The 12,618-nt window shown below is 38.2% G+C and overlaps 1 protein-coding gene across 2 annotated transcripts; it reads right to left on the reverse strand.

The window, feature by feature from the left end:
• Positions 1-433: 433 nt before the first annotated feature.
• Positions 434-12,379, reverse strand: LOC104083794 (serine/threonine-protein phosphatase 2B catalytic subunit alpha isoform-like). Of its 2 annotated transcripts, XM_009587419.1 has the most exons (4): positions 12,301-12,344; positions 8,136-8,233; positions 5,422-5,451; positions 434-2,177 (listed from the first exon to the last, which is right to left on the reverse strand). In XM_009587419.1, the coding sequence occupies exons 1-4, from the start codon at positions 12,324-12,326 to the stop codon at positions 1,984-1,986; spliced, it is 348 nt and encodes a 115-aa protein (XP_009585714.1). In that variant the 5' UTR covers positions 12,327-12,344; the 3' UTR covers positions 434-1,983. The 2 variants fall into 2 exon arrangements, with proteins under 2 accessions (XP_009585714.1, XP_009585715.1); XM_009587420.1 differs by lacking the exon at positions 5,422-5,451 and having other exon boundaries at positions 12,301-12,379.
• Positions 12,380-12,618: the final 239 nt, after the last annotated feature.

Below are 12,618 nucleotides of genomic sequence, written 5' to 3' on the forward strand. Positions count from 1 at the left end.
TTGACAGTTGGCCTCTGACTGAAAGACAGAGCATTTGAAATCTGAAATTGTTGAATTTTTTTTTCCTTAAAGGAACATTGTAAATGATACTAATTGACCTTTTCAAACACTCCAGATGAGCAGGGGGAAGCACACAGAGGGCACGTGTTTTCTTCTGCACTCTCCTTGTGGGATACATCCTACCCATTTTAGTGAAAACCCAACTTTCCAACCAGAACTTGGGAGAAGTCTGCAGATGTTCAGTAGCCTAAAACAGTTGGGTAATATATGCATTTTTTTCTTAGTAAAGAACTGACCTTGAATTGTGAAACGAGTCATTCTTCTCTTACACCGACGGTCTCCTCCTGTCCAAAGCAAAAGAGAGCAACAAGCGCACACACGCGTGTGCCTGCATGCGCTTCTGCAACTGAGCCAGCAAGAAAGGGAGGAGTGCTTAAGTTCATGCACATTTTTATTGAGTAGTAATATAAAATGCTTCTTTCATTGTTACAAGTGCATGCTTTGATTGCCAACATTTCGAAGTCAAATTACAAAGGCAAGGCTGTAGGCTGTAGTGAATTACTTGGGCACTTATACAATTGTTAAAAAATATCAATGGACTGTTTTGTTTTGTTTCTTTTTCTTTTTTAGAATGAACCAGTTGAAACCCGTAACTGATATACAAAGGGAAAAAAGTGAAAAAATTACACATTTTGTGGCACATGACAGAACAAAACAAAATGACTAAACCATTATGACATTAACAGTTATCATGCATTTAGAATTTCACATGTAACTACAAACTTATTTAAATTTCACAAGGTTTGCTAAACATGCTACCCATCTATATGTGCACTGACAAGCTTATGTTAAAAACTTTAAGAATACTCTCCCCTTAGATTTTTCAAAGCTTTTTTTTGATTACAAAATTTCAAAGGCATTAAGCATTTTTTTTAGAGAATATAAAGTACGCCAGTATACATACATTTCCAGTATAAGTCAGACCACTAAGCGCATTACAGTCCCATACAGGCCTATACAGCCATTTTTTCTTAAAAAACATGCATAGGCAGATTTTTACAGAATATAGATGCTTTTCACTGCACTTAATATGGTGTCTTGTTCACTATACTTAAAAATGCACCACTCATAAATATTTAAATTCAGCAAGCCACAACCAAGACTTGATTTACCAAAAAAACCCAGAAAACCCCCCAAACCAAACCCCCCTAAATATAAACAGCAAAAAAAGATAAATGTTATCATTATTCCAGTTTTTTTTTAAAACAAAGAAAAGGATAATTGCTGCCAAATTAGTAAGATAAGTGTTATATTTAAAGAAGGGCATTGAAGCACACTAAAGAAACCTGAGGTAAGCATAATCTGTACAAAATTAAACTGTCTCTCTCTCTCTCTCTCTCTCTCACTCTCTTTCTCTTTTTTTTTTGCATTTTAAACAAATTTCCAACATTCTTTTTTTTCCTCTATATTTTTAAAGACTGCCTAATTTATTTCATAGCCATTGTCTGACAAGAGTAGCAAAACATTATCAATAAATAGTCCTTTTTTAGTTTGTACATTTTGTTAAAAATGTTTCGATGTTGTCCATGTTTAGTGCTGCAACTGTAAACGTACAATAGTTAGTAAGAAATTAAACAAAGTTTTCATGTCCAGTAACATAATAAAAGGCCTTTCAGTAACATATCTAGACGTTCCCAATGCAGTAGGAAAACATGTTCATTCCCCTAACTTTGCAATATATACCAGCATGAGCTTTCATTTTTCTACAAGCATTTTAAAGGCATATCCAAAGGAGGTGTCTCTCCCCCACCCCCCCTCCCACCAAATTAAAGTTGACGATCTCTTCGTAGATGATTTTTGTAAACTGAATCCAACACCTGGCCCCCAGAGCAAGTAAGCTATTATCAGAGGCAAGAACATCCCACTGCTGATGTGCAGCAACCCCATCGCGCCCTGCAGCTCAACCCCCCTCCCAGACAGTGGTCACTGAATATTGCTGCTATTACTGCCGTTGCTGTCCGTGCCATTAGTCTCTGTGGAGATTGCCTTGTTGATGGAGTTAAGGTTGGCATCGGATGGCACGTCTCTGCGTGGAGGCATTCGCTCATTAATTCGATCTAAGCCTTTGGCCTCTTCGAAGCTAGTGATCTTATGCTGGGGTGAAAATCCTTTGATAGCTAAATAAAGGATTATTAAAAAGTAAAATTAGCAAGGTAAAACTCTCGGCAGCTTTTCCCCCAACTTAGCAATGAGTGCAAAAGTCCTTCTTTGCGAAGGCGGCAATGAGAAGATCTGACAACACGACCGACTCCTTACCGTACTCAGAAAGAGCTGGGGGTTAACCACCACCGTCTCTTGCAACACAACTATTTTTTTCAACAACATCAACTTGCAATGTTTTGTTGTCCACTGGGATTCAGCTTAAACGCTAAGAAGCTGACATGAAACTACAGTTTGCAATCAGGAACCATGCTTAGGGCACAGCCGTGAGCCAGGGAGTTAGCATTTGTCATCATCACTTACAGCCTTTAAGACATCGTGCCTCGCCATAACATCCCTAATCAGGCAAAACTCCCATATGACTTTTAAAGACCAGGGGAAAAAGCACTGGCCAGTTACAGATGGTGATGATGTGGTGAGGCCAGTTTGCGGGATATACATTAAAGCTACGGGAGATCTGGCGCGACCCTACAACAGGTTGCCTTATGTTCTCAACACAGGCGAGCTGCTTGTTGATCGCTCAGGGCAGTTACCCTCCCCAACATGTCCCTGGACTTCTAGAAAGCAGCTTGAGTCAAACAGCGGTAACGCCGTGTAACACGGACCAGGGATATCGTCATTTTGGCACATTTGTACAATTTAACTTTGGAAATGCACTGACAAAGGACCAAAGTTCCAACTGAACCTGAGGACTTTTGATCTGCCCTTCAGCAGCAACATTGATGAGGCCACACCGACCTCAGAAGGCAGCCACAGGCTGCAGAATGTATTTGTAGAGTGTGATTTTTTTTTTTTTTCCTCTCTTTAATTGAAGAGTTGAAGATCTTTAGATTTAAAGCAAAAGAGAAAAAAGCACTGTAGGCAAACAGCAGGTCACAGCTCCGTAGATAATTTCTCGTAGCCTTCTGTGTGTTTTTCTCTTATCTGCACCAGATCAATGCACTGCACTCCAGAACTGGGACTTTTGCTATGCCTCTATCTTAACATGCCATAGAGCAGAAATGGTGTGTTAGTACCAGGAAACTGCAAACTCCCTGGGAAGAAAATGATAGGGGAGTTTCAAAGATCAAATTCAATATTCCTTCCCTCCTTTTATGTTCTCTTTACCCCAAAGTACTCCTGCTCTCCTTCCAATATGCAGTCCCGATTCTGGACAAGCTGGTAACTTCTGTTTAAAAAAAAAAGTGAACAACCCCCAAGCCCCAGAACATCCCTGGTACCAATCTACCACTCCTTGCATTTTGGGGGGAGCGAGAAAAGCGTTTTCATGCTGGTATTTTTGCCAACCGTTCCTGTGAAAATGGATAGATCCGTTTGGATAGATCCCGTTTGCCTCAGGATTTAGTTCCTTAGCCAGTTTCACAAACGTTATATTGGAACTTTGTGAAGTGCATGGGATTTAACATGTATTATACTTCAACTCAGAAAAACAACAACAACATAATGGTGATTAGTCAAGTGAGCAGGGATGGAGCAGTGAAAACAGAAGGGGTCCTACAGTGAGTTTTTTCAAGGTTAGGTTTTGGGTTTTTTTTTTTACCTTATCTTCTACCACAAAAATGAAGATGTCTAACAAGCACCTAGGCCAATCCCTTAAAGCAATAGTTTAATGGATAGCCGTGTTGAAGCTGAAACACTTGCTGTGTCCTGGAGCTTGCCAGTAGCACAGCCCAGTTGTGTCATCAGGCCCTGAATCGAACTGCAGAGGGACAATTGGGAAAGGATGAAACATTTTCTCCATCGTTAGCTTTGTCTACGTAGACTAGTCGTTATGACTTCGGTTACCATGTCTAACTAGTGAGGATGGCAAATCAAGAATTAACTTGAAGGGTGCATATTGCTGGAATGGGGGCACGTTCAATCGATCATATTTCAAGCAGACACGTTATTGTCTGTAATACTGAGGAAGGTGCTCTGCTGTAGTTGCTGGTCAGACAACGAGTATTAGCAGTTTACATTGAGAGTATACTAAAACACAACACATAGTCACAGAAAATCACAGAAAACAGCCAAACTGTCAACGAGAATGCACACTGCAGATTAGAGATTGCCGATAGGAATAGATAATTCCAACATAAATAGCAGCTTACTCACTGCTATTTAGAAAGCAGTTGTATTTTCTCTTACTTATTTGTTCTGTAATTTTATTCACTGCTTTACAAAAATCAAAAACAAATTCAACTGGCCAAAAGGGCACATCTTACCAACAGACAGCAATCATCAGATTTTTTTTTTTTGTTAATTAACTAAAAAAAAAATACTGACAGAAAATTTTGAGAGGGGCAAGAACAAAATACAACTGAAGAATTTTGTTTTAAAGGGGAATTCTGAAAAGTCTTCTTCCAAAAGTTTATAATGCTGAATGAATATTGCACATTCTACATTGCAATATGTGATTACTTCAGTTTTAACTGCAGCGTTAAAAATTGCTTAAGGGTTAAATTAGGATCTGTCAATAAAGCACCATAGTTTTCATACTAAACATTCAGAAATCTTCCGAGGCAGCCAGTCACTTTATTTTTGTAGCTAAAATGGTGCTGGTGTTAATAGTTGCTCTAATGTAAATATCCAGTGTGTAAACTGCCACTACCAGAGGAAGCAGACATCTTGCAGACAAATGTCTCATGTTGTTTTACTTTTAAAGAGAAACAGAAACATGCTGAACTGTAACAAAAGACCAATAGAAATTTTTTACTAGTGACCTAAAAGAAAGGAAACAAACTGAAGCAAAAAAGAAAAAGGGAAAAAAAACCACAACAAAAAGAAAGAATATTTATAAAAAGCTGTGTGTTTTCCTCGACCAGAGATTGCTGAGGATGGTTTGAGGCGGAGACAAGACCCAGCCTCCAGCGCACAGCTTTTGAGCTATATGTCACAGAGCATTTATGAGCTGCTGCCGAGTTATGTCCCGTGAAATCCAAGTCCCCTGATCTCCTCCTGTGGCATTACTCAGTGCTTAGTTCAACATACAGCAATTCCAACGTGATTCTTACTTTCAGAAAGAAAAAAACCACAACAGCAGCAATGGAAAAAAAAACCAAAAAACATTTTCCCCTTTAAAGCAATTACATTTTGGTTAATACCGAGCCACAATTGTTAGCCCAACACCCACACAATCTGTACAAGCTACAGCAAAATGAATACACCCAGCAGAGCCCTTATCTGTTGTGGCACCAACAGAAAGGGGACTGGCCAATTTACCTTCATCAGCCTCAATAGCCTCAACAGTAGCTGAAGAGAAGAAAGGGGTAGCAAAACGAATGAGAAAAATGAGCAGAGGATTTTAACTCTAAGAACAAGTCAGTGAATAGCAAAGGAGCTACAACACTAATGTTACTGTAAGTGCTGGATTTTGGCAAAACAGACACACAGAGAAACGCTTACACAAAAACAATAATTTGCAGATTGAATTAAGCTATAGTTTGTTTTGAAGCAGAAGTTTCACAAACTGAAAGTTTTTAAAGACACATTTGAGTAGTTTTCTTTTGACTCAAAAGAACTACAAAATGAAAATGTCTTCCATATTGCACATCTGACCCAAAAAGGTCATTGTATAATTCTCCCAGCTTTGAATAAGAGCAGTTTGATTTGCCCTGTCAAAAGAGAACGAAAAATGGCATAAAGCCATCACACAAAATTCGTACCACTTACGATGTCAGCTTGATAAGTATTAGCTGCCAGTACAAGGCAAAAGAGCCGCATATTCAACTTCTCAGAACTATTTTTCTTCTCTCTCCTGACTAAAAGAAACCTCCCCACAGCATGGGACAGAGTTTGCTCAGACAGCTTTGCCTTTGCTTGCAATCTCGCCCAGTTTGCTCCATCTGTAAGCATCCTTTTTGTCAACCCAGTCTCTGAAAACAGCATTCTTCCAATATTTTATTTAAATCAATGGACGTAGATGCAAGACTGAAAGCTGTTGGACCTCCAAAATTGCAAAGCCTGATCAGATAAAGTTTGTAATCGGGAGGTTGCTGCAGTGTTATGAATACCATGTTACCAGTGTTTTGAAACCATTCATTGTTCTTAAAGACATAATTTCATTTGAATTCTACCCATCAGCTTTGGCACAAATTTGTTTCTACAGTCAGAGATTTAGAAGCTGATGCAAATCAGCAAATGCAATATAGCAATGGTACAGCTCAAATATTTAAGAAGAAATTTTGATTTTCAAGAACTTCTCTGGTTTAGAGAACAGATCAAGAAGCCAAGTTTTTAGGAATTCCTCTCTTCTTTTTTCTTATTTTCCCCTACGTAAAAGCTTTTTTCGTCCTCCATAAAACCCAAACAATTTTTTTCTGTACTTAGGATGTTAAATATGGATTGAATACTAAAATATATATACTATTATCTTGCTGCATGGGGAAACGAGAGGAGCTAACCCGCATGCACCAAGGTAACAAGCTACAGAGCAAGAGAAATGGCAAAAATCAAGGAACGAAACCAATGCAAACTTAAAAGAAAAGAAAACACGGTAACTAGGATGAGAAATTAAAAATGAATAACCAGATCCAAACCAGCACTGACACATTAGAAAAAAAGGATGACTAAAATGTATACTTCCACAGCAGAACATAGTACTCATATTTTCTGTTAATACATATGGTAATATGAACGTGTGGTTAACAGAAACGATGTAAACTTCAGATTATTTGGTGAATGGGATGCTACGTGTTAACTAATGCAGAAGCTTATGTATAGTAATGTTTTACTAAGCCAGAATACTGCAGTATGAGGAGATTTTCCTTTTAGCCATTGTAACAAGAACTTTAGGCAATTTTCTCAAATTCATTTCAATTCCTAGTATTTCGCCAGGGCAACAATAGCAGTTTCCTTGGACCAAATTTTCTGACAAATGTAAAGCAACTATATGGAGAAAAGCCTAGGTAAAGACAACAACCCCATTAAGAAAGGCATCCTGTAGAATCATATTGCAGCATTTTCAAAGCAGAACGTTACTATGTCCATGACACACAAGTCATCAAAAAGAAAAAGGGAAGGGAAAAAAGGGGAAAAGAAGGTTTACCATCGTATACCTGAATGTTCTAGGTAAAAGAGACAGTAAAGGGAAAAATACAGAGAAAGAATGCTCCAGGAAGGAAACAGGAAAACAAGAGGCTGAGACTGTGTTAAGGTTAGAAAGCATTTCTATTTCTTACATCTACTGCCAAGAGAACCTCAACAAGTGAGAGACATTCTTGTGTGCCTGCAATATACTCTACAGCAATTCACACAGAAAAAAAGAAGAGCTTACAGCAGTAAATTAAATACTTTGCAGCTCCTTATTCCAAAAGGAGTATTTCATCACTTACAGATTTCCTGTTACAAGAAGCACTTGGTATAAAACTGAACTGACAATCTGCATTGTGTTTGTGTACAAGGCAAACACGGTGTTTGTAAGAACCTCCCTTCACTTGGGCTTAAATCAGAGCGAAATTGTTCTCATGCTGTCACCTAGAATTGATTGGAGAGAAAATCTAATTCTAGAGATATTTTCCATTGGTGATTCTCTATGAGAAAGAACAAATCAGATAAAATAAGAGTTTGAGTGTCATTATCTAAGCTGAACCTTCAGTACTCTGTGTATGAAAGGCTGCTTTTAAAAAAAATCAAAAAGATGCTGTAAACTGTGGAAAGAGCACACTCCACATGCCGTGCTGACCTACCATTCCAAACAGTTGATTTTCAGGGACGTTTTCCCCCCACTCTTTCTTTGAAAATCAGTGGTACGTAGTAAGTCTTGAGAAGTAGCCTTACATGAACTGCTCACAAATGCTCCAGTACAACAAACCGCCTGTTTTATTCTGTCCTTTATTTTTTTCTGAGAAGACTGCGGTTACTTTTCTTGGGTTCTGCAGTTGAAAACCAATTGGTTTTTTTTACACATAATGACACACAGAGGCAAACATGCTTACCGCTTTGCAGTGTTTGTTTTCCTCCAGAGAGCACACCACTGGGCAGCATTCCTGTTGGAGTTAAACCTTTCAGCGTCAGCACACTTTCACTCTCTTCTCTGCAGAAGGAAAAAAAACCCCAAAAGTAAGTTAATTGTCTTTTTTTTAAACACAGAACACGTTTTAGACACCTTAAGCTACACCTGCCCTGCAATGATTTGGTTATCTCCAATCTCCTTACCAGGATAGACTGAATCCGGTGATAACACCAGCACCAGTGCAGTTCCCCTCACTGCTACGTAAGTGGTTCACCTTTGCACCACACCATACGCAGACTCCCACTATAGTTAACACTATAACCTGTATCTATGAAACAACGTATGACATATGTTTGCATATATGTACATAAAACCACAAACTTGCTAGGAGGACCACCAAAGGAGCAGTTATTGCCAACAATACATTTAAATGTCTTACATCGTGTGGTCCAAAATCAACTTAAATTGTTGTTTTGCTTTTGTCTGCACTAACAGTCAGGTGCATTATTTATTAATGATCATCAGTCACTTACAAAAAAGCAGCTAAAAGCTCATTAAAATTAATATGCACTTCCACCCTTACTAGCACTGTTCTTAATAGTTTTGTATGCTAAAAATGATACTGGATTCAAGAAAAATGTTGTAGGAAACCTAAATATGTTTTTCCAGTCTTCAAATACACGTAGTTTTTAATACATGGCAAGAGGAATACAACAGCTCTATCCAGACAAGCCATTAAATACAGCTTTCTATGAGCACTGTAATGCTGTCTGTGATGACATACCTTCTCAGCAGCAAAATTGACCCCAATTCTTTAAGAGAAACCTATTTTGAAGTGCTTTACTTTGAAATATATAATGGCATTAAGCTGGAGGAAGCAAGCACGAAGACAGAATTTAGTTCCACGTTCACTTGAGGATAATGTGGTTTTGTCTATCAAAACTGTCTCTCAGCAATACTACTACTTACAATTTTCTTTAGACCTACGTGCCCTGAATTACTCACATATTTCAAACAACTTGTTTACCTACTGCATATACTCTTAAAGTTCTATTTTTAGTTTGAAAATGATTCTCCGTGTACACACTTTTCTTTGTGTAATAGTCAAAATCAAATTGTGACCGTTTTCCTTGCAAGTTTCCTAAGCAATTAGAACTAATGCAACAGCCATATATTTCCAGAATTAACACAGTATTTTCATCATCAAGAATTACACACCAGAGTTTTTGCTTTCTCTTGATTATTTGCATCTGCAAGCAAATGCATAATCTGCATTTTCAATTCAGTCAATTGCAACTCTTTTTTTTTATTAAAACCGCAGTGAGAGTTTTAGCTTCACCTTCATAGGGTAAGTTTATTCACTGCATATTCCCAAGAAACCTCTGTATCACAAATTTTGCGATTTTTTAGCCTTCAGTGTTCCTTATTTTCTAATTTATGTTCTTTACTTCCATTTAAAAAAAAAAAGAAAATAAACTGATTAAATATTTTATTTACCTCCCTCCTGTCTAAATATATATAAAAAAAAAGTCAGACTTGAGAATCAAAGTCAGAGAGAGGCAATGACAGGGAATCGTGAGGTCTTCCACTGAGCTTAAGCCAATCTTTCTATGATGGCTATTCTCAGCAAAGCTCATTTATAACCTTTGAAACTCAAAACAACACTATTTTGATATCTAATTTTGAGACTAAAATGGCTGAAATGATCTCAGTTTTACATTCAGCTTATATCCTCGAGGAAAGTGGCCACTCTGGCTCCGTGAAGAGAGGTTCGACTGAATCCTTTGAAAGTGGTCAAATCAGGTGCTGATCATTCGGAAACACTTTTCAAGAATTAGTGAAATAAATTTCATAAAACAGCAATGACTCAAAACAGGAACTTCAAAGGTTTCTGAAATAGGCTGATTTAGATGATAGTGCCACTGCAGTCTTTGCGGGGTTACACACAATTATCAGACACTCGTGTGTTACATGTGGATTGTGCTGGCAAGACAGAAAAAATAACCCAGGCTTTTCTATAGGAACGGTATTTGCAAGATTAACCTTGTGTAATTTTTGCTGTCTAGAAGCCTGGCACCTAGCTGAGGAGAATCAACCTTTCCCAGCAAAAAAGAAGAAGAGGTACTCCCAGGGGGGGCAATGGTGGCTGGGATGAAACGTCACTCATCCCCCTGGAAGACTGGTCAACAAAACTGCCCATTGGAGGTGCCTGTTTATTTGCTGACTACACCTCTGACCACAGTAAGGATGCGCTGTATTTGCTGGTTAAAGCTAAGGGAGAACAAATATACTCTTCATCTTCAGTCCTTCCTGCAAAGTTTTAAGGTCCATCAGTAACCAAGAACTGGAAAAGGCTCAGAAGCTTCAGTGAGTGAACCACTGGCTTCTCCTCTACCAGATACAGACAATTCTGGTCTTCTGGAGATGTTGGGATGCATGTGGTAGGGGTAAAAAATTGTCTCATGAACAGCTCTGAGATGAATTTGATTGCTTTTCAGGGAACAATCAAGACTGATTTCCATCAGTGCCTCAAAATGCTGATTTTCATGAAATACTTTAAGAAGGCTCAAAGTTTCAAGCGGTGCTAAAACCATAAGCTATGAGGCTCATGCATATCACTTTAAACAGGGCACATGCAAGACATGCTGTACCCTTCTTCCATCCCTGAAACCATTGAAAGGCTCCTGCCCCACAGTTCCCTTTGAAAGTCTTTGACATATAGGTGATGTCAATCATCTGCAAGTTATCAAAACCCAAATATATCAGCTGAGCATCCAATTTCAGGCTTTTCTGTATATTTAAGTCCAGGTTTCTCTTAACTTAATCCTATATTTCAAAAGGTGCTCTGCAATAACATACAGCGGATCCAGAAGCTGCCGTTCAAGGTTATGGGAGAAAGCCAGGTTTCCCAAACTTTGTTTGCTCAAATATCGTCAGAGAAAAATAATCGTGCTGTTTTATGAAGGTGGTGGCAATGTCAGCTCCAGGCTTTCTGCCAGACTTGGTACGGAGGACCAGGTGGAAACATTTGATTGCTCCCCTGTCCTGTTTAGAGAAAAGGCATGATGCCAACTTTTTTTTTTTTTATGGGTACCACTTTGAAGTAGCTTGTGCATCACTAGTAATTCACATATAACACTTTGGGAACCCCAGGTACAAAGTCCTCCCTCTCAGTATGCTATTTAAAGCTATGCTGCTGCAATCTGCAACATGTGGGCGAACTGCTGTGGCCATGCAAAGCCCCACTGACAACCTGCCCACTGTTTGCACGCTGTAGAAGAGTCTCAAATCAAGCAAGTTAGAGTTTCATCTGAAATCAAATGTATTCTTCAAGTAACTATTTTTATTTCCTCTTTTTATACCAATCATACAATCATACCAATACATTTTTAAAAAATGCCTTGATTTTGCACTAACCATAATAGCTGTAAACTGACTACAGCAGAGCAACATTCAATTTCCAGAAAAAAAAAACCCTCTGCTGAAAGGGAGGGAGAACTGTATTTTCTATATTTAGACTTCAGCACAGCACAGTACAGCACGTTTTCTCTTCTGCTCAGAGACATCAAATGAAGAGTTCTAAACATTGGGTAGCAATTAGTTACTCATGTTCATGTGTTTGGGGGAGTGCAGCCCAAGGTAAGGAGTTGCTGTTGTCTGCATAATGATTTCCTGGATTTTTAGTTAATGACCCTAATGCTTTCATCTTTAATCATCTTTACTCAAGGCTGTAGCAACAACTGTGGGTGACAAAGTGGGACAGTTGGCTTCCTTTTTAATGAGACATGATGTGGAACATACCCTTTCTCCACAGTTAAGTCTTGCTTCGCAGTGGCTAAGCGTTAATTAGTACACCTGGTGAGCAAAAGTCTTTAAAAAAAGGGTAATTGCAATTTTCTTTGCTGATGTCTTTTTTTTGTTTGTCTGTTTTATGTTCAGCAAAAGCCCTGAGGAAGAAGATTATTCAGAGCTATAATAAACAGCAATATTGTATAAATAAAACAATCTTTAAAAGGTTCCAGTAAAACTCAGTTGGGTGGTATATTAAAATATTAAATTTGCTGTTTGATTAACAGTAGAGTGCTCTAAGTAATAATTCAAAGATGTCCTTTAATATTAAAAAAATCTGAAACAGCAAAAAACCTTACCTTAACACTGAGAAAACTCTAGCCATTTTTCCTATTGCTCTTATCTTGTTCCTTATAACCTCCTTTCGAGCAGCAGCTGTGGCTCCTACGGAAAATACATTAAAAACAGTTATAGGGATTTGTAAACAGTACATCACTATTCTGAATTCTAAATACAAGAAACACCATATTAATGCCACGGTTTGCCAAACTAAGCCACATTTGTAGTCAAAACCAAAAAGACTATTTTTTTTGTTATTTACAGCTCAAGACTGATCACTTTCGAACAATCTAGTTATTAGCACTTTTAAAGGTGTGATCCTTTTCCTGCTACACATT

The sequence above is a fragment of the Fulmarus glacialis genome, unplaced genomic scaffold (genome assembly GCF_000690835.1).
Source record: "Fulmarus glacialis isolate BGI_N327 unplaced genomic scaffold, ASM69083v1 scaffold9341, whole genome shotgun sequence".
Lineage (NCBI taxonomy): Eukaryota > Metazoa > Chordata > Aves > Procellariiformes > Procellariidae > Fulmarus > Fulmarus glacialis.

Coding starts and splice junctions, on each gene's coding strand:
- LOC104083794 (XM_009587419.1), bottom strand. CDS start 12,326: ATGGCTAGAGTTTTCTCAGTGTTAAG. Junction 8,234..12,300: donor AGAGTTTTCTCAGTGTTAAG/GTAAGGTTTTTT, acceptor TTCCTTCTGCAG/AGAAGAGAGTGAAAGTGTGC. Junction 2,178..5,421: donor GGCTATTGAGGCTGATGAAG/GTAAATTGGCCA, acceptor TCCTTTATTTAG/CTATCAAAGGATTTTCACCC.